Genomic DNA, 22,656 nt, shown 5'->3' with positions numbered 1-22,656 from the left:
GCTGTGTGATAAATAGTGGACTTCTGTGTTTTAACATGTAACGTAACAACGAGGAGGGCATGACAGTCGGTGGCTTTGATGACCGCCGCAGAGTGACAAAATCACAATAACTGTTTATCAACTTATAACGTTATATCTCGATCTTTTTTTTCTCTTTTAAATGCAAATAGCATAATTCTCTTATCGTATACATCAACACCTGACGCAGAATCTGTAAAACATTCAGAGAATCGTATTTCGCATTGACGATTCTCGCCTGTAAAGATGTATTCATTTCACGGGCTACATCATGATTAGCCTAAATCTTTAGCCTGGATGTCAGACATTTTTTCAAGGCCAACTCCTCGGCTTTAGGTACTCTCCAAGCAGAGATTGGTGGGGAAGATTGTGACCTTTCTATCATAGCGGACAAAAAATGGGGCATGATGATAGAAAGGTCACAATCTTCTACTCTCCAAGCAGAGCATGGGTTTCGGCTGGTTTTTGACGTGTTTTTAGGCGTTATTGTCGTGCTTTCTACTTTGTCTTTTTTTTTTTTTGTCTCGCAAACTTGGGTTTGCGACACAACAAAAACGATGACAAAGTAGAAGGCATGACAAAAACGCCTAAAAACACGTTAAAAACCAGCTGAAACCCTAGCTCTGCTTGGAGAGTAACAATCTTCCCCACCAACATCTGCTTGGAGAGTAGGCTCTAGGGCCGACATGCCCCCAGGCTGCAGGCAAACTTTAAAACAAGCTCCCCTAAGCTAGACTATGAGAAGCGCGATAGATATTATGGAGATTGTGGGTCGGGCCTCCAGGCTGTGATTCTGAGACTGTTTCCATAGGCTGTGCAGGTCAGCTCCTCGACTCCAGGACCAACATGTCCCCATTGGAATTTCGCCCCACGTTATGCTCGGACAGAGGGCGTATGACTTCTGAAACAGGAATCCGAATAGGGTCTCAGGAAGGTAAGAAATGACTCATCAAATCCGTTAACGTTTAAACGAGACGGTGAAGTCCTAATCAATTTTTGAATTCAACCTTACTTAAATCAACCTGCTTATAATCAAATCCTTCACGTGTGCTCTGTACCAGTCCTTGTAGCCCATTTCATCAATTTCATACTAGCATCTTGCCACAAAAGCTCAATTTGCTTTTGTACGAAAGTATGACGATGCTCTCAGAGATGTATTTATTTATTTGAATAATCATTGCAAGACAGCGGGAAAAAAGAATTTTTCACAGCAAAAATGTCATCTCTGTAAATGTCTGTCCTCAGCTTGGTCGGCTTTAACAGGGATGTTTTAAGCACTCATATTTCAGAGATTGGGGGTCTGACATCCAGGCTAAGTCTGCTAAAGCATAGACCTGTTTCTCGACAGCCTGTCTTTTCAGTCGCCGTCTCTTGAGTTATCAACGCCCCTGTAAACCACCCCCTTGTGCGCTAATATGCCTTATCGGGCGGGGAACCCTTCCAACACCGCAGAGATACCGAGGAGCTCCCGATGATAAGTTACTAGGCTAGCCTGTTCTCACCTTCTGGCTGCTAACAGGACACTTTGCATCTTGCCTTGTTATCTACGCCGAGGAACTCGGAGTAGATTATGTTTTCGGGTGAGCCGGATGTTGTGTGGGTCTGTATGTATGTCAAGAGCATAACCCGGGAAACCTTTAATAGATCTTCATGATATTTGGTAGGTGTGTAGTGGTTGCGCAAAGGAAGGTCAAGTTCAAAAATCGTTTACCTGGCGTTTTCCAACAGTACTGCAGCGGACTTTTAATTTTTCTGTGTTTGTATGTAGGCAAAAAAAGTGACGGAAACGTTGATGAATCTCAATGATTTTTGGTAGGTAGGAAGAGATTGTGAAAACGGAGGCCAAGTTTAAAAATGATTCATCTGGCGCTTTCCTACAGTACTGCAGCAGGCTTTGTGTGTGTGAGAGTTTGTATGTCGCCAGCATAACTCGAGGAGCTGTTGACGGTTGTGCATGATATTTAGTGGATAGTTAGGGGTGTCAAAGAGGAAGGTCAAGTTCGATAATGGGCCTCCTAGCGGGTATATGAGGTACTGCAGCGGAGATTCAACGTTTGAGGCCAAATTTTCTGGAGGCGTCAGGTTCATGATTTTTAGGTAGTATATAGCTTCTGGGACGGCAAGTGAGTGGTGTGAATTATGGCCCCCTAGCTGCTCGTTTGGAACTGCAGTTGGCGTTTTTGTTAATACCTTTGGAGACGAATAACTTCAGCAGGGATTGACGGATTATCATAATCTATGGCATGTGGATAGTTTCGGTGATGCTTTACATAATTGAATACTTGTCATGCAAATAAGACGATAATTTGCATAATAAATGAGGAAAGTTTATCAATCCGCCAAAAGCTTGTAGTCAAATTTCATGCAAGTGCTATGGTAATGATTTTTAAGTGGCGTACAGCTCTTGGGGCAGGTAGTAACTGATGTAAGTTTAGACCCCCTAGTGGCTTGCTTAGAACTGCAGTGGGCTTTTTTTATGTTACCTTTGGAGGTGAATAACTCGGGTAGGGTTTGATGAATTTGCATTGCTTTGGACAGGTAGGTTATTGAGGTAATGATTAACAAATATAGACGTATGAAATTGTAATCAGGGTCTAATTAAGTGGTGAAATAGGCTTGTTTATGATTGCGTTTAAGTACCTTTTGTTGACCTATATTCAATGACAACACCTGCTTGTCAGCAGGCCTGTGTAAATTAGATTGATGCTCTCTGGTGATCTCACTACCACCGTCCAAACTACTCTCCCGCTGGGACGGAGCTAAATCAACAAACACAGGAAAGGTCAGGAAAGGTGAGGGACTATTGTCAACCAGATGGTCCTGACGTCGTACCTGATAGGGAAACACTACTTCATTCAGCCACCTAAAGAATGCGACAACGAACTTGTCTTCAATTTAGTCTTCATACGAGGTCAAAGTTCGCAATTCCTCCCACCCTATCATCGCTACCTACCGCCCGGGAGGGGAACTGCCGTCACCGAGAAATTGTCCTTCCTTGGCAACACGTCTTGGGTGACCATGGAAGAAATTAGAGATTCCTCCACCAATGATCTGATGGCTAAGGGAATCATTCAAAGATGTTTCAGCTACCACACGCGTTTCTGAGGCACTGGTTTGTTGTGTCCAGCAGGAGTCAGGACTAACGAGCCCGGTAAATTATGTTACCAACGTGAGGTGCACAGGAGACAGGAGAGGGGCAAAGTACACGGACTATCCTATTGTGCGAGCAGGGGGGTAACGTTCATCAGTACGCAGGACTAGAGAGTCTGTCTGATCTTTAGTGCCTGTTTAGTGCGATACTTTGTCTGCTGGTCACTCTCACTTTCACTGTCACTCTGGTTTGAAAAACCCCTCAAAGTGATCATCATCTGACACGGTCTCAGCATCGCCGATAACGTCTGTGGTTGTGTGCGATGTTTGTGGTCCCGGATTTTTGTAGTCAGCATAACTCAAGAATGGATGGATTATGACGATACTTGGTACGAGTATGACTATGTGGGCAGGTATTGGGAAGACGAAGGTCAGGGTCGTTTTTGGGCCCCTGGTATGTGACCCTGGTACTTCAGCAGAACTGAACGTGCTATGGTCTTGATCCTTTGGTGTCAGGAAGCTTGTGATGTAAGTAGAATTGTTGTAGCTTTGGGCCCCCTAGCAGCTTGCTCTTGATCTGCAGTGACATTTTGTCAAAATATCCTAAACGAGAATAACTGAACACAGCCACCAAACTTCAAGTCTCTTGACTATTGGTATAATCCCCTGATTATTCGGCGAAGATATGTGTTCGTGGAACTCTAGTTATTGTTATTGTTCGCCATACCAATCGACGGCTTGGCGGTGGTTCATGCTTCTGTCACGAAGTAGCGTCGACCCTCTAAACGACCAGACACGCGAGTCATCAACTGAACTTGTCATGTGCGGCACCAGGACGATTTAAATATCATCGCCCTTCTTGGGAGATCATTCAGATTACGCCAAGTGCTCAAGGTAGAATGGAGGTGTCCGCTGCTGCCCCGATCTTTCCACACACATCCTTTACATGCCATCCTTTTAGCCGACTATCATTGCATGGCGGTCCGCCGGCTCCCTACGGCCTGTCATGGCCCTGCCTCCCAACAACGTGTTTCCGCCTCCTGGTCAAGCCCAGTGAACTTCCCGTCTTCTACCCCAGGATTGACTTCGGTCTCCCCGCCTCCAGCGGGAAGCAGTCTCCGCTGACGGCCGACAGTCATCCGGTCCAGCCCAGGGACGCGTCCTCTGGACCCATCCCGGGGCTCCTCCCAACGGCAAGGGACCGACGCGTCCAGAACAGTCCCTCGGGGTCCGACAGGACGTCCCCGCGGGTACCGTCCACCTCGCCATCGCTGGAGAATACCGCGAGCGACCGAGCCGAGTTCCGGCTGACCAAGGACAAGTCCGTGTCCGGAGAAGTGGACATCAGCAGCTGCAAGAGGAAGAGAACAGAGAAGAAGTTCCCGTGTCCCTTCTGTAAGGTGTGCTGCGCCAACAACGGACAGCTGAAAGGGCACTTACGGGTCCATACTGGTAAGTTATATACAGTAGAAGCCACTTAATTGCACCTCGGATAAACGCACCTTCCGTTTAATTGCACCAAATCCCAAAATCCCAAACCGGTTCCCATTCACTGCATTGTTAGTGACTCCGCATAACTGCACCGCGCATTGTCACCAATTTCGGATAACTGCACCAATTTTTTTCCAAAATCCTCGACAAGTTAACTAAAAAGGTGCGCTAAAAATCGGCAAACGCGGTACAAATGAGCCGATACCTGCCGGTGTAAAGGCGCAATACCGCCATTATGTTTAAAACTGTTTTTGAATAACAAAAGAAGGCGGTCTCCATTGACAGTCACGTTGATAGGAATCGTATGAGAGGTCCCGGGTGGGTCCAGGGCGTGTCGGCACCATCAAGAGACGCACGCCTACCAAAGGTAGCCTCCGATGCAGACTCAACCCGGCTGTTTTCTTTTTTAAGTTATTGTTTTTATACTATTATATATTTTTTTTCTTGTTGCTGGCCGGGATAGATCCCGGCCAGCAATAAGAAAAAAATATAACTGTATAAAAACAATAACTTGAAAAAGAAAACAGCCGGGTTGAGTCTGCATCGGAGGCTATACCAAAGGCGGCATTGCGCTTTGGCAGACAGCATGCTGTACTCAATAAAGATTGGTCTCTATCTGTACTACTGTCTTATTACTGTGAATGCATTCAAGTTCGCGTGGATTTGATTTCGCGTTAAGGATGGCATGGGGTGTTGTCGGTGGTTTGAGGTTTGCGGCAGCGCTACATACTGGTGCCGATAATAAAAGACCGGCGTCTTTACGTCTAGTCGGAAACAATAGAGACTCGGCAAGGGCTACAGACGTGTAGGCGGACATAACAGTCGCTTTTGGCGGTGCGGTGCTAACGTGATCATCTGGCTGAATCCACGTCCTACAAACTTCCTGCATTTACCGGAACGAGGTATACGCGGGTTAGGCTCTGCTACTGTATAAGGAGAATGATCTGTCCTTGATCTGAGTCATCTAACCATATCTGCCCACTAGATACACTGTACAATTCACTACCATGGTGTCGACAGTCAAATGTGTCCAGACAATTTGTTGACTCAAGTTGTAGATACGGTGTCAAGTTTGTCTTAGTCATACCTACCGTCATTTAAACTAACAAATTGTGAGACCAAAGTTATTATTCTAGACATAACGTTACAGTCGGAGTTGTTTTCTTTGCTGTGCGACTCAAGCATATTTTCTCTTTCTACACGTGTACAGTACCTAGCTACTGATTTAAACATCAGTGAGGAAGCAAAAAAAATGTTAAGTTTAATCTGTACAGAATCATGGTAAACTTTACAAGATTTTTGTACAGTACATGTCCTTGAATACGTAAATAAAGTTAATAACTGCATAATTTCGTCTATTTTCTTTGTGCTAGTGTTTCTGACTAACAATACACCCCCCAGCCCATGGTGGTACGGTCCAGCTGGGCATTTCGCATAATTGCACCAGCCGGATAATTGCACCAAAAACGCTGACAAATGCGTGGTGCAATTAAGCGGATTCTACTGTACTGTATATTATATACTGTATCTTTTACGTGCGACCCTCTACATAAAATCATCACCAAAAGATCCTAAAAAGCATTTGTTCTGGTACACTTCCGGGTTCATACAGGTGAGACTGCAATGTTTTTCCTTCCACATAGTGGAAATTTGCAAATTTTTACCGAAATATACCAATAAGGAAAAACAAAACTTCAAGACCATTTTCAAAACTAAGAATTGAAAGTTTATAATTTAAAGTTTAACAGTGACGTCAGAATCCGTCAGAGTCCGACTCGGCCCCAGAATCTATTCTATAGAACACGCATCGATGGCTAACAGTCGGATTCCGTCGGATTCTGACGTCACGGTCTTTGGACTCGTTGAATATTTGGTAAAATACTACGGGCACCAGGCCGCCAATTTGAAATTTTGTAAAACACTAATCTATGATGGACTAGTGTAAAACATGTCAGAACGAGTCTTAGTGGTAACGTTATATTTAACATAATGCAGTTTGCCAAGAATAATTACTCAAGCAACTGGATAAAACTGATACAGGAACAGAAAACCCAATGGTACTGTCCTGGTGTCTGTAACGTTAAGTTATATATATATGGATGTATTTGTTGTTGATTGTCATATTTGTGTTGTTTCCAGGAATGTGCAATAAAGTTGCTTACTATTTTTGTAACCTCTCTGACTGATGATAGTTCCTTTATTTCGTGACATTCCAATTAAAAGATTAGAGGGGCCCGACTACATCATTTCATGGGGGAAAAGATTACACAGATGTTAGAATGATTATAACTTCATACTACCAAGGACATTATATAATGTCCTTGATACTACAAATGCACAATTTGCGAGCGAACGCGATATTATATTTCGCTCCCATCTCTCTCCATGCAAAAAAGACTTTTTCTAAACCCCAAGTGCAGAAGTAGAATAATCGAAGAAAATCCATCCAAAAACTATTCCGAAATCTTTCCCATCCAAATTACATGTACTATTACAACTTTCATCAAACCAAGGAGGTTTATCAAACTTTACCCCCTATCCAAGAATGGACTCTTCCAGGAACAGGACTTTCTCCTTTTCCCCCTAGCGTCCCGTGGACTTTCACATTCCTGTACAATTCCTATAATTCTTGCAAACTGCACACAATATATATATATCTATACTATTAGGCCCGCCCTTGAGGCGTCGCCAAAGAGTCACGACAGCAAGAATACTGTAAATGCATCTAGATTCGAGTGGTTTTTATTTCGCGCTAAGGCGAAAATGGAGTGTTCGCCGTGGTGTGAATAATTAGCGCTATAGTCACATACTGCTACAGTACTCGTAGTACTTTTGGACAGTTTCTAGGCCGGACAGGTCGCACAGGGCGGAAACTGCAGCAGGTCTGAACTGTGGATACCTCACCGCGCGGTACAGGTGCTAGGCATGTGCTTAATTAAGGGTGCACGGCCGCTATATACCAACGCTGACAGATGATGGGATCAGCGTGGGATCCCGTCTTTAAAGACATCGTTTTCGTTCTTGGCGAGGTCAGTCTCGACTGACGTGACCACGCTTCTGGCAGCCCTTCCACGGTTCAATCAGCCCTTGAGCGAGAGCTTGTGTAACACATGCTAGGGTCAGTCAAACTCTACATGGAAAGCCAGTCCCACAATGTATAGTCTCCATATAACTTAGGCCATGTTGATTTGCTTATATGGATGACATCCACGCGCGCATCAATCTTCTTCCGTTTCCAAAACAAAAAAAGGGTTTTCGGCCATACTCTGAAAATATTATATAGTGTAAATGCTACAAAGCAGCTGCATATTTCGAAAAATGGATACTAATGTCGTAAAATGCCAAAGTCAATTCCAACTTCAAAGAAAAATATGTGAAAGAACAAAAATGAAGAATGTATAAACCAGTATGCCAAACTCTGTGTCCCAATGATGCCAGAATGTCCATGGGAATCTTAATTCACAGAAATGTTACTTTGTAAAAATGTGTCTCCAGTATCCCGACAATTCTAGGAATTGCACAGGATAATATCAGCAGGATAGTGGCAGGATAATCATCTGCTACTAGTAGTAAATGCTATTTAGTCTTGTCTCTTGTGTGAATCTTAAAAGTTTCTAACTGGCTTGATAAATTTCCTTGCGGCAGTGAAATTTTTCATTGATCGATCTGAAAATGATTTCTGTTTTGACATTGTTACAGATTCTGTCCTTGGTTTCATGTATTTTCTGTCTGCGTGTGGCATATGGCTTAGACATGCCCGTGATGTCATGAATGGGGTTAACCTTAATGCCGCCAAAAAAATTACTCAAGCAACTTGATACTATTTTGAAATTTTAAACTTTTAAGTTTAAAATGTCCTTTAACTACCCTACTTGTAGGGGGGATTAGGGCATTCCAATTTGGGCCAATAATACATGCATCCCTATGGGGAAGTTGACAGAAATTAGGTGTCATTATCTCAGGAACCAAAGATCCTGACCAAGAAAACTTACCCTCAAATTTTTACCAGTTCTGTAGACTGTCATCTATCAGAATTACGAGAACTTCTATACGGCTAGTCTCCGGGGAAACACTCCCGAGCGAGAGCACTTGAGTCAGTCCATTTCCCTTATAAGGGCCTGCTCGCGACCATCACACTATCTCCCGGGGGTCCAGAAGACAAAAAGATGAAGAAAGGTCGTTTTCGTCAACAAATTCTAAAATTATGAAGTCTGAACTGTCATACCCACCCCAGACTTGCCAAGAGTTCACCAAAAAGCCCACCAAGAAAGGCTTTCAATGTTTTTAATACCCTGTTTATTCTTGAGCTCTCTCACCGTAGGGTCTAGGCGCCTGCGCCAATACCATCATCCCCCCTGTAGAATGACATTGGTAAGTAAGGTAATTGAAGCAGCGTGCACAATCTTTATCAGTACAAACTTGATGCAGTTATGACCCGTTCCCAGAAGAAAGACATTAGAGGACCAGCACCAAGACATCTAAAAACATTGTAACAGCCACACGCTGTTTTAGAAAAGAACAACATTTCTGTAGATCTGTTGTCATGTATACATGGCTGCCTGTCTAGGTTTTTTGGATGAATGCCCCAGGGGGCTGCATGACCCGCTTTCATTACCTTGCACTGCGCACTAACATTCCAAACATACTTATTGGCTTACAATGCCTGTAGACAAATTCCTGTACAATTCCTAGAATTCTTGCAAACTGCACACACTACTATACCGTGGCTCGCCCCTAAGGCGTCGCCAAAAAACACTTTAGCGTGTTGGGTTTTTTTGCTTTCCCCGTGTGCTGCTCTGTGATAAGAGAGCTGGAGTTGAGCGATGTGAGACAGATCACTTGCAGGCCGGTATACATAACCTTCAGCCCTGTGGGCGGTAAGGATTTCCCAAATTTCTGAGAGAGTCTGCATGGGGGATCCTTGCAACGCTTAACGATAAATTCAGTGTAACGCGGCAACGCTTAACGATAAATTGAAGATAATTGAAGGGCAGAACAGGCCGACAACACTCATGTTGAATTAGAGCGAATCGGCTACGATTAACGGTGACATAGCTCGCTACTCCTCACGGAAAAGGGGCACGCAGACCCTCTCCCGACCAATGCGGTTCTCCCTCCTTGTTCTGACCGAGCGTCGCAGACAAACTTGGACATCTGACGATTCTGAACCCTGTTGACCCTGACCTTTCCCACACGGTCTGCGCTTCGCTCACAGCACGATCACTAATTTCAATTCGTAAAATCCTTTTATGTATCACCGTGTAGAATTTTAAAGCCATCAAGGGCTCATCAAGGGTATTCCCATGGGACGGTATGTGGGCTCCAGTCGCGCCACCGCCGCTAGCAGATTCTATGGATGACATCCTCTGCAAAGTCAAAATCATTAAATGCGAGAGTGCGAATAAGAAAAAAGATGCCTAAATTTGTAGCCAAGCCGACCTAAGTCAACTTAAATTTTGCGTTCATGATGGACCCAATCTCAAATCGGCTTCTTGTGATAATAGACCTATCCTAAACCGATCAAAGCGTAGAAATACACACTAAAAACATAGAAATTAGAATATTTTATGGACATGAAGCCACTTTCTCATTGGTGGAACCGATAATTGCCATACTATCATTGGTCAAACCGATAATTGTTATACTATCATTGGTCGAACCGCTAATTGTGAGGGACAGTCAGGATTAATTGGTCTAACGGGCGTTTTCATGTTGATTTGTTACAATCAATCAATCAATCAATCAATCAACCAATCAATCCAGCGACATAAGTGAGAGACTTCATGTGAAAGCCCTTGTCTATACATTCATCAGTGACAAAATCATGACGGGTGTGCGAGGTTCAACTTTTATACTGCATGCACAAATATTACAATAACCGATTCGCTGCATGTTTTCGAAGATGGTACGTTTCTTAAAGTTTACACTGAGATACTAACGTCACAATGCAAAAAAGAATATACCTGTAGTATCGTATTACATTCGCCAAGGTTATATTTTCGGGGCTAGGCTGTGTGTTCGTGAAGAGCATACCTCCATAAGTTGTGGATGGATATTTACAACATTTTACCAAAATCAAGAAATGTTTAGATTTTGGGATTCCTATCTGCTTCCAAAGATACTGCAGCAGGGCTTTCGGTTTTATATCACGCTGCTAACATTTGCTTGGTTCAAGCATTCGCATTTGGGCAATCATTGGCACTGGATCCAAACCTATGGGTGCGACTTACTCCTCGCCATATGTCTATGGTCCAGGCTACCTCTTTTATTAAGACTAAGGGGTATATTTAGAACCCTTCGAACGATGAATTATGTTCTCTGTAAGTTTGGTATTTTGTGTGTCACACTAGTAGTTAGCGGAACAATTTGTAAGACAGTCCACAATTAGGTACATAAGGTTCTAGTTTGGATACGAATGGAAGGTACTAATATTGGCAGCTATCTCCGAACGCCGCCAGCGGGTCTGTTTAGACCAACTGCTGAGATGATAGGGAGCGGTCACGTTCGTTGTACGACTGTCGCACGATAGCAAGATTGAGGGCATTCTTGGGCTACATGTAATTGTGCATGTGTCGTACACAATTCAGTGCAGTCTTGTTACCGAAATTACTGTCTTAGATCCTTGTCGGCGGTTCGTTCTGCCCGGGGCCTGCTTGAAAATCCTACAACATAAAAATCGTACGATGACGTAGGACGAATTTGCTCGCGTGCCCTAACGTGTGTTTATACATAGGGTTCCTCCTATCATCATGTGTCATACCAAGGACTTGGTCATACTGAAGTTGATTAGTCATGGTACAATATCTAAACTTATATTCCGCCGATGTGCTTTTCGTTACATGAATTTTATTACCATCGGCGTTCTACAGTACCTCAGTGGAACTTCTGGTTTTGATATCCCGTGTTGTAGACACAGTATGGTCGTGATTTTGAAGTGGTATGGTGCCGAGAGTATTATACTGGTAGAGGTTTGGACCCTATGGTGACGTTTGTACTCTCCAAGCAGAGGAGTGGGTCCGGTAGGTTTTTGACGTGTTTTTAGGCGTTTTGTCGGGCTTTGTCATGGTATCTTTCTATCTAAGATTGAAATATACCATGACAAAGTAGAAAGCCCGACAAAAACGCCTAAAAACACGTCAAAAACCTGCCGGACCCACTCCTCTGCTTGGAGAGTAGAGGTTTGTAGAAGTGCAGGGGCCGATTTTATCTGCAACTTCACAAGTGAATAACCCATTTGACATTTGTAGTAATTGCAAGAATAACCGATTCCTGGCATCAAAAGTACATTTCAAACATTGCTCACTGTATTTTTAGAATGCTTATTTCTAAATATCTAGAGGGCGACCTGTTGGCCGCTAGGAGCGCGATTTAGTCAGGCTGGACTTTATTCATGTCTAGAGTGATTTGGTTTCTTGCTAATTTTCAAAGGTAAGCGTATGGTACATGTAGTGTACTGGAAGCACTCTTGAGGGGGTGGGGTCATATAAGGGGCACTGAAAAGACAGACGCAAAGTCATCAATGTGTAACGCTCATTGATCATAAATAAATTTTCTTTTATCTACATTAATGTACTTACACTCCCGTACAATGGATTTTTATTCTATTTCACAAAATATTACAAATTGTCTAAAATTCCAACGCCATCTCTGGTCGTCATGTGATGCAGATACTAGTACTTCCTCAAAATCGTATGGCCATAACAAGTTATGTTAGGGTCACATTTTCAACCCGGGGCTCGGCCGGGCAGTTTGGTATGACATAAAAGACAAAAACACACAAAATGATTAAAAAAATAGTCATGAGCATAATTTGTGTATATTTCTTGATACTAGTATTCAATTTTAGTTTTCTTTCCCGCCAACGTGGCATTACGGGGTAGCTCATTCTTTTATCCTATCTTTACAATTGCTAAACAATTTTGATGTACTTGGTTCAGATTCAGAATATCAGATATAGAAATTTGACATAAACTTTACAATGTCTTTCACCACGGCAGTGTCAAATATCAGTTTCTCTGTGCTGCGTGCGTCGGCCACGGGTGTCGTGTAACTGCGTCGGCGGATCGACTGGCCTTACAGACCGGCCGCAGCAGCGCCTTCCTCTCGGTGCCTTTCAGGTGCGTCTTGGCGTGCTTGGTGAGGTGGTCCTTTCGGCTGAAGGCCTTGCCGCAGTCCGTGCAGGGGTAGGGGCGGACTCCGGTGTGAATCCGGCGGTGTCTGGTCAGCTCTTCGTTCCGGGCGAAGGCGCGTCCGCAGCCGGGGTGGTCACAAGGGTACGGCCGCTCGCCTGGTTGAAGAAGACAGAAACATTAACAAATTGAATTAAAATAAATTAACAAAAACACTTCCATTTACTGTCTCGTTAGAATATTTACGCGCGCGCGCGTGCGTGTATGTGTGTTACTGTGTATGTATGTGTGTGTGCATGTATGTGTATGTATGTGTGTGCGTGTGTGTGCGCGCGCGCGCGCGTGTGTGTGTGTGTGCTACTGTGTGTGTGCGTGCGTGTGTGTGTGTGAACACGGTAATTCAAGAAGGCCTTGATGGATTGTCTTGATGGGATGATTTTGGGCCTCCCAGCGGCTTGTTATGGTTCTGCAGTTTTTGTATCTTTCGCATAACCAAATGTGCACGGGCAGAAATCAGATACTAGTAAGTTTAAACTTCCTTCCTGGCAGCTTGTTTTGGAACTGCATGGGCATTTTTGTTATAAGTTTTGAAAGAGGATAAAGCTCGGGACAAAACAGGTAGATGAAGGATGGGCTTCCGAAGCTCCTTCGGCACACGAGACGTGGACAGCCCGCCGGCCCAGATTGGCTCAATTAGGTTGAGAGAGGATAACTTACAGCTGCGGGTGTCCGCCCAGGCACAGCGTGCTGCGTCGGAAACATCCCGAGCTACAATCTTCCACACACCTGCTCCGGATCACTTTTATAGATCTCTTGCAAATCACGTTGTTTTCTCGCAGTAGGGAATGTGATAAATCGGGCTATTTTCAGGAACAGAGGAATTAATTTGAGCAGACATCTCAAGAAAGTTTGACATTTGACATCATTGATCTTATACAACATTAATACCAGAAGCCATTGGTTGATCATTTAGTAACTTCTCTAAGGAAAGATAATTTAGTAACCACACTTCTAACTGAAGAACTTTTCACTAAAGGTCATTCAGAAGATCAACGGCGCTCTCAACTCGTTTTTCTGCCGTTTTGTTTGTTGTTGTTGTTTTGTTGTTGTTTTGATCTGCCTGTCTGTCGCTGTATGTGGTAGCTTTCTTCTCTGTTTATTTGAAGTTCCATCTGGGCTGTAACTGCCACGGAGCCGTTCAACTGATGAGTAATGGTAGGGGGGATGCTGTAAGTGTATTTAAGGATAAAAGACAAGAACGTGCAGACCAACTGTTCACGGTATTTGGAGATTATACAAAACTAGTCCAGTGCACTTAGCCTGGGTGCCAGCCTTTTTACAATTTTAGCTTACGTACGCTACCCAAGCGAGGAGCGGAGCTTGGGTAGCGTTCGTAAGCTAAAAAGGCTGGCACCCAAGCTACAGTGCACTATCAACACCTTTGGTATTTTTTCCGTGCATTCTTCAGTTTTATCTTTCAGTGCAGTTTACAAAAGGCAGACGTGCGTCCTTCGGGATATAACGTTGTTAACTTTATAGCCCTATAAGCGGTGAACCGTGGACCCCCAAAGGTCACCGGTGGCGTGAGACCGTGAGAGAGAGGCCCGCCCTCTGTCCGCCCCCGCCCCCTCAGCTACTGACCACACTTTCATACCCTATATAATCTCCAAGCAAATCTAACGGTGGCAAAGCCCGTATCCAACTGGCAAAAGGGCTTTTCAATCATAGCCGCCCTTGGTCAAAGGCACAGTATGTCAACATTCACGCCACACAAGATGCCATTAGAGATATGCACTTGAAATTGTGTCTAATCCGCAAAGCAGTCCCAGATAAGAAGGTTTTCTGGCCAAACTCATCTCCCCTCCATCGCAAATAAAGTCGGAAGCTTCTGTTCTTGAGCTCGCGCCCTGAATCTGCCAACCCACCTGTCAATCACCGAGCCCGTGGCTGGCACTTTTGCCGAGCTGACTCCGGAGTCACCAGGTAAGTCTAGCCCTCCCGCCCCTCTCTCCCTCCCTCCCCGCTACGGGTGAACGGTAGGGCACGTCAACACTTGGTATAGATACCGTGCCTCTCTCGGTCTCGTCCAGCAGCTTGCTCTTCATTCCCGCGACTCTCTAGCAGACAATTTAGAACTCGACTCCCCCGTGGATTTGTTGAAAAGTTAGATTACCTAAAGTCGTCAATAAAACCCGACCTGATCTAGGGCGGGTGCCCTCGAGGTCACTCCCTGGTCGCCTCAAGCCTGGCCCGGCTAGCCTCGATGGAGTGCTCCCCCTCACGTAACTATCTCTATCTGGGACAACTCCGCCGGCCTCCCACCGTCATTCCCAGCGTTCCGACCAAAACAGATTATCTTGGGTCACGGAAACCCAAATCTTTTTTAATGAAAGACAGTAAGAGGGTAGCCCATATCCAGCCCTATAGCCCCTGTCAAACTTCCTCAAACCCCCGACGGTTCCGATAGTCGAGGCTTCAAGCGGTATATTTTAGTAAGCCGGAAAAGCCATTAACAGTCGAGTTGTAGATGTTAGGAACTTATTAACAAAGTTACAAACGATAGTTTGTCTGTCGTGCTCGAGTGTTCTGAGTTGCTTTACACTTTTTTTAAACCGTCGCACAAGCCATCGTAGATAAAGATTCTGCACAAGACTTATCATAGGCTTGGTTACCAGGGTAGCACTGAACAACACTACATTGCTCTCCAAGCAGAGCATGGGTTTCGGCTAGTTTTTGACGTGTTTTTAGGTGTTTTTGTCGGGCTTTCTACTTTGTCATCTTTTTTTTGTATAGCCAAAATTGGGTTGGCAAAAACCAGCCGAAACCCATGCTCTGCTTGGAGAGTACTCTACACGCACCAAGAAACAAGGCGTTAGCAGACTTTACACTTGTTTGTGGAAACTGTTGTACGAGACATCGTAGTCTGCTTCTCTCGTATACTAGTACTACAGCTTTTTGAGTGTAAAGCGAACTATGATGAAGTGAAGTCTACTACAAAAGAGTGTAGTACTAGTAGACACACTCAGAACAAAGCTGTAGTCTATAAAAGAAGTAGACTACGATGTCTAGTACTACAGAACAAGCGTGGAGCGGGTCTACGATGTTTAGTGTGGCAGTTTCAAAAAACTAAAATACTAAAGTCTGACAGTTTTTTAGTGTTGAGTTTTCCAGTGCTAGTGCCTGGTATTCAAACCTGTGTTAGTCATAGCTTAGACTAGTTCTTTGTACAGTCATTTGTTAACTATTAGCAATAGTTCGACTTTCATGTGCGTACGTTGCCATACATTGTACCAGATACAATTGTCGCGCAATAAAGTTCTTCTACTATAGCGTGCTAAGTCAAATTTGGAGACTCGGCAGCTATCAAATAGGTTTGGATGCTAGGCTTTGCCGACCCGGTGCACTCAGGGTGGCGATGTGGCGATGCGGAGAATTCAGAACACTTGTTCCTTCGACCTACAACAATAGTCACGGGTCCGTCCCAATATTTCACGCGAACATTTCCGTCCAACTGTACTTCTTATCTTTCTTTCCATCAAGGCAGCTCAATTGCTGTTTTTTTGGCATTCCTGGTACCATCAATTTCTCTTCATTATCATCTTATCAACTCCAGACGAATGATTGCCCGGACCTTATCTAGTGTGTACGTGAGGGTTGTCAAAGGATTGGGAGACGGTATGATTTAAGGAAAAGACGTCAAAAGGGAAATTCGAACAAGCTGGAAGAGAATCTATCCACCGTGCCAGGACAGAGGATATGTTCTTTTCTAAACTCGCACGGCACTGTGACAGTGTCTTTAATTTTGCGTGTGGAAACTGTGCTTGTACCACATGTACACGCGCCCAACATACGTACAAAGAGCAGTTGACACACTATAAATAAGATGGAAAAGTTTGCCCTTTTTAACGTGATGGAGACTTATGCCAAGCTCGACTTGTGTCTTCGCCCTTCCATGGTGAAGCAATTACTGGGATCGTGGCGCTAAGCACGCGACGTGACCGACTTGAACACGTCCCCAAACTCAAACCTCAAGCCCCTCGCAGATAAGATACTGTCCCGTCATTCGATCAAGCCGCTTTGCCGTCTCATTTAAGTTCAACTGACTACTTTATCTGTAGGACGAACGAACTTTGAGAAAGGTGGGCTTGACGATGTGCATGTTACTCTCTTCTTCTGAGGAATCGTCCATACAGACGAATCGTACACCAGTCGTCTGCGGATGTTTCGCGCCAAGCGTTTAATTTTCTGAACACTGTGTGACCGTCAAGGGCACAATTGGATCTGTTAACGCCAATGTTAGACATTGATGCATTGAGGGTGCTCATATTTGTGACTTCCCGTGATATCCGTTCAGTGCTCTCCTTTTTTTCTCTTCAGGACATTCTGAACTGAAAACACCAGTAGATACCATATCAAGAAATGATCAAGATTTGTTGGAGTGTGTTCGTCTTGTTTTCAAAGTGGCCGTGGAAAACTTCACTATGAACATGCGAATTCTGTGACCACCTATATGTTGAAAATGAGACACACTTTTTACTCGATTGTTCCTTATATGAAGATGAGCGCCAATCGCTGTTTAAGACAAAAGAATTTGAGACATGTACAAAAATGTCAAAGCAGGATACTTTCGTCATGTGAGAACGAATATATAATGGACAAAGTATGTAGCTATGTTTTCAAGTGTTTCAAAAAGAGAGAAGAAGCTATTAGGTGATCAACATTAGTTTAACAATAGTCCACAGTTTTGTTTCAATCTTTACTTTTCAAAGTTAGAATGTAGTTTTCTATCAATTCATGTTTTACAGTTCGCTTCTTATAGACCACATATGGTCATTTGTGCATTTAGCCTAGCCTCCGTTGCAGACTCTGAAGCGGCTTTTTGGGGGGCTAAATAATACACTTTTTGCAGCCACCCCGTAACTATCAGCCATCCTGTAACCATCAGCCGGCTGATGGTTACAGGATGGCTGATAGTTACGGGGTGGCTGCAAAAAGTGTATTATTTAGCCCCCCAAAAAGCCGCTTCAGAGTCTGCAACGGAGGCTACATTTAGCCCATCTGGGCAGGAATATGCAATAAAGACTATTATTATCATTATCATTATTATTATATGACAGCCACGCACCATTTCCGTTATCAAATGCAAACATTGTAAAACTCCGGCAAAAGTCGTAAGGTACAACAAAAATTATTCGACACATTGATTTCCAATGGTGGCATGTTTAGTTCAAGATGCATAGTATGTGTTCTGACGCATTCCCTCGTGCAAAGTGTACATCGCGCCAACTTGCGAAGTCATTTTTGTGTGGACTCTACGGCGTTTCCACAAAGTATCTTTGACACGGGGAGACTGATACACACGTTTCCTGAAGGCTTGATACACTTGGGGGTGGGGGCTTTTTGCGACAACTGTTTGAGTCTCTGTACTGGATCGGCACAACGAATTCTTTCTTCCCGCAATGTAAAAAATTTATGATAAAATATTATCAAATTTTCTTTCCGTACCGTAAATTTACAACTGGTCCCAGCATATTTGAGGGAAAGCATAGAAGATGGCCAAAGAGTTGTTGAATTGTTTTTTTTTACTAGAACAAATGCTTTTTTAGGATCTTTTAGTGATGATTTTATGTAGCGGGTCGCACGTAAAAGATACAGTATATAATATACAGTATATAACTTACCAGTATGGACCCGTAAGTGCCCTTTCAGCTGTCCGTTGTTGGCACAGCACACCTTACAGAAAGGACACGGGAACTTCTTCTCTGGTCTCTTCCTTTTGCAGCTGCTGATGTCCACTTCTCCGGACACGGACTTGTCCTTGGTCAGCCGGAACTCGGCTCGGTCGCTCGCAGTCTTCTCCAGCGATGGCGAGGTGGACGGTACCCGCGGGGACGTCCTGTCGGACCCCGAGGGACTGTTCTGGACGCGTCGGTCCCTTGCCGTTGGGAGGAGCCCCGGGATGGGTCCAGAGGACGAGTCCCTGGGCTGGACAGGATGACTGTCGGCCGTCAGCGGAGACTGCTTCCCGCTGGAGGTGGGGAGACCGAAGTCAATCCTGGGGTAGAAGACGGGAAGTTCACTGGGCTTGACCAGAGGGGACAGTCCTGGGTGGATACACGTCGGTGGGTAGGGCCAGGGCAGGCCGTAAGGAGCCGGCGGACAGCTCGTGAGGACGGACGGTCTGTTGAGAGGATGGGGACGGAAGACGGAGTACGGAAGATGCGGAGCGAGAGCGGACACTTCCATCTTGGTTGGCCAAGCGACGCGTTATGTTCTGAGCTGAGGTCACAAGAGCAGAACAAGAAACATATGCCCTGTGTGATGCGCCTGACCAGATAGGAGTGATGGCCCATGTGTCTGGCCGCTTGGTGTGTCTGTGTCTTCAATCATGAACATTTGAATATCAGTGGCGGGGCCGGTTTGCTTTGAAGCCGCCGGGGTGGAGGAGGGACGCGAAAACAACCATCGGAAGTCCTTTTGGTCAATGTCCACAGATTGGATGTCCAACTCCCTTGCACCAGGCCTGGGCGTGAGCTTCGAGAAAGAGACACGCCACAACAACTGTTCTCAAGAGTCAACAAGATGATTTGTGTAAACGGAACACATACAAAATTACGTCCCCACAAAGTTAAAGCTGTCAACACGACTTGAACCCAAAGGACGGTCTGTGGGTTCGCCTGAGCCTGAACCGGGGAAAACGGAAAGGCGCGTCTGGCTAACTCATCATGACCGCTGCATGTGTCACGCTTTTAATTAGTGAATAATCAATTCAACGCCGGCCGAGCTTTTAAACGTTCCTCTTTGCTCTCTCTCACCAAGGAGCTTCACTGGGTGTAAAATCCATAGAAAACCAACACGGGAACATCAGGCCACTCCAATTTAATTTGTTGCTTCTCGGATTTTTTGCAGAAAAAAATTGGAGCGACAGGGCGAAAAAAAAATGAAAACATATTTGTTGGCAAATAGTCTGGGGTGAAGATAAGGGTTTACATAACATAAAGAATAAGAGGATTATTCAAGTTTCAGCTTTGTATAGCTCATTTTATGCAATGGCCCCCTTCTTTGATCTAGCACTATGAAATCAGTAACAAAATTACATTTTGCCATGTGATAGATGGATTGACATTGAGAAATAGTTTTAATAAATGAAAAATTATAACATATGATCAATGTGATCACACTTTTTAGGTGTGTGCAGGCCTTTATAATCTATTTTGGTGGCTATTGAGTTTTACAACTGAACAGATAGTAAAATTGGGAGTTAAATTTGTGAATGGGAATAGTGACCCATTTTTTTTCTTCAAAATGTGAAAAACAGGACAGGCTATTTCGAGAAGCAACAAATCAAATTGGCGTGGCCTCACTGTCTTCTAAGTTCTAGATGTTTCGGTCGTAAATGCATAGCCCCTACAGTTTGCAATCGCAACCCACGGTCTATTTGGCCAATTTCTACATTTTTTTCAGCAAATTATGGAGCCTGGTAGAGGCTAATGTATGTACACCCATTTTATTGAAGTACTCTTCCGGTGCTTTAATATATAGTGATACGGATATTTTCAATAACAAGCGTTTTTTAAAGAAAATATGATGGGGGCTAGTTCCAATCAGCGGTTAATTGATATGAAGTAGGCCGGATAAAAGATAGAAGGCGCCGCCGGAACTTGACACTGATACAACACCGCTTGATGTGAAATTATATTTTATGTAATAGTTAAAGGATGGGCGGATTGCTCGTTTATGTGGATTTGGTACAGCCCCGCACCCCCCTCGGATTTTGTTGGCAGTCCGAGGGCGGGCGTCTCCAACTTTAGTCAATTTATTCGTTGGTTAGTCCACCCCTGGTACCAAGGGACCTTACTATGTGGATATAATCACAAGAAATACACGCTCCTGATTGGCTGAGGAAAGAGGGTCATGTTCTAAGGAAAGAAGAAGACAGCGCCCTTCGGGTATGCCCTCCCCACCATCATCATTACAAAAGGCGGCCGGGTGAAGATACTTGTGATATGCACGACATCAACACTCCCCTAACGGCATTGACCAGCCTCTAAATACAAACGTACTTTGGCGTCGAGGCGAGAAGTTTGCGTAAGGTGCGAAGAATTGATTTCCAGCGGCGCTTTGTGTAATACATCTGGCTCATTATCTGTCGGTGTTTTTCTTTATTCGAAAAACAACTATTGATAGCCTGTATTTAGCCTGAATTCAATCAAGCCTCCTGTGACCGCTCGCCGTCCTGTAATCGGCTCCCAACCCAAGCGGGGAGGGGAGAGAAACCCCCGGACAGCTGGAGTTTGCGTTATACAGACTAGCCTGTATTGTACATGCATGCCCTAACTGGCTATGTACAGAGTCGTAACAAGGAGGGCAAGGAGGCTTGATTAAACCTCCTTGGTCGTAATAAAGTAGCCTCCACCAGGCCTTCCTGAGGTGGGGGGGGGGGGGGGGCGGGGTTGTAGAATTCGGCTAGAGTAGTTACACAACCCGATATACACACACTGGGAAAATTTTCTGGACGTACGAGTCGACCAAGGAGGTTCGGCAATGGCGTACGTCGCCCTTTTCCCTGGGTGTGTATCGCCCCGCGCGACTTACGTCAGGCATTTTTATGGCTTGTACGACCCTGTCGTATGCTACATCAAGGAGGTTATAAAGACGTCTATATGACCTCCTTGGTTACATCCAACGCATGTACAATACTTTTCAATTATAATGACAGGGCTTCTAATTCTAATCTAAAATATGGATTCTAATACTGCTCTCCAATACAACTTCTTGTCCCAGTCTCTAGGGGGTGTTTACCCTGGGAGTCCAGGCACCGTAATCGGATCCCCGCACGCGCGCCCAAGCTTTCACGGCTCACCCTCCCGCTGCCCCCCGAAGACCGACCCCGCCCCACTCTCCGCTGCAAACCCAAGCTCCGCTATCCGATCACGGAGCCTGGGGCCACGTGTATCTTTGGCCGTCCACAGAGGTGGAGAAGTGCTTATGATTTATGGCCGCGCGCACAGCTGGAAGCCGCTTGCACGGTGGCAGGATTGGTCGTCCACCCTGCGGCGACAGCGAATCAGCCCGTGCCTGTTTTAATATTCATGAACCACAGATCGTCATCTTACGCAAGGGGCTTGTGTTGTATTTCCGCTTCCGCTAAAACAGGCGTCCGTGGAAATTTGGCGGGAACCGACAAACAGCGTCAAGTAAATATACGCTGGGTGGGCGAGAGAAGCGGCGCTGCGATCTCCAAAGCTTTCATCACTGTTTGATATTCACATTGCATTTCATTACATTTCTGACATGTTGAAATAAAACCTATACAAAAATAAAGATTTCCCTTCGCCTGCAAGCTTATTCTATCGATGTCTATCACTGATACCAATCTAGAATAAGTATACACGATTGCCCTCAATGGTAGTCCGAAACTTTGATGTCCTGAAATGCTAAAATCAAAGGAATTATTAATGCTAAATTATAATGCTAAAACGTACCTTTGGCGAGCTCGTTATGTCCGGAAGCTCGGACGGGAGACGATGGCGTAAATACGGGCGTGACGTGAGTCCCCCCGGCCTCGTATAGTTCACATGATACACAAACATTCTTTGTTCCTTTATTTGTGCTATAACATACACAACAGCCACAGCCATTATCTTCTATTGTGAATTAGTGACCTCGCCCACAGAAGCCCACAGAAATGCGCCCAATCAACACGTGGCGTCCCGCTGTGCGGGGATTACCGGCAGGCCAATAGCGCGAAGAACTTTCTAGCACAGATCCTGTGTTAGAAACTGACAGCAAGAGACGTTGCCCCAGGCCGGTAATCGGATAGCGGTGTAATCGGATAGCGGAGTTTGGGTCTGAGCGGAGAGTGGGGCGGGGTCGGTCTTCGGGGGGCAGCGGGAGGGTGAGCCGTGAAAGCTTGGGCGCGCGTGCG

The 22,656-nt window shown here is 44.9% G+C and overlaps 1 protein-coding gene across 1 annotated transcript; it reads right to left on the bottom strand.

Annotated features, from left to right (window-relative positions):
• Positions 1–12,132: 12,132 nt before the first annotated feature.
• Positions 12,133–19,458, bottom strand: LOC136431459 (Krueppel-like factor 16). Its single transcript, XM_066422840.1, has 2 exons — positions 18,410–19,458; positions 12,133–12,886 (listed from the first exon to the last, which is right to left on the bottom strand). The coding sequence occupies exons 1-2, from the start codon at positions 18,972–18,974 to the stop codon at positions 12,606–12,608; spliced, it is 846 nt and encodes a 281-aa protein (XP_066278937.1). The 5' UTR covers positions 18,975–19,458; the 3' UTR covers positions 12,133–12,605.
• Positions 19,459–22,656: the final 3,198 nt, after the last annotated feature.

The sequence above is a fragment of the Branchiostoma lanceolatum genome, chromosome 3 (assembly GCF_035083965.1).
Source record: "Branchiostoma lanceolatum isolate klBraLanc5 chromosome 3, klBraLanc5.hap2, whole genome shotgun sequence".
NCBI lineage: Eukaryota > Metazoa > Chordata > Leptocardii > Amphioxiformes > Branchiostomatidae > Branchiostoma > Branchiostoma lanceolatum.
The sequence above is the reverse complement of the archived record's forward strand: the minus strand, read 5'-3'. Positions and strand labels throughout refer to the sequence as shown.

Excerpts from the sequence above, each read along its gene's own strand:
- LOC136431459 (XM_066422840.1), bottom strand. The coding sequence starts at position 18,974 with ATGGAAGTGTCCGCTCTCGCTCCGCATCTTCCGTACTCCGTCTTCCGT. Across the intron at positions 12,887-18,409 it reads GCACTTACGGGTCCATACTG|GCGAGCGGCCGTACCCTTGT; the intron begins GTAAGTTATATA and ends TTCTTCAACCAG.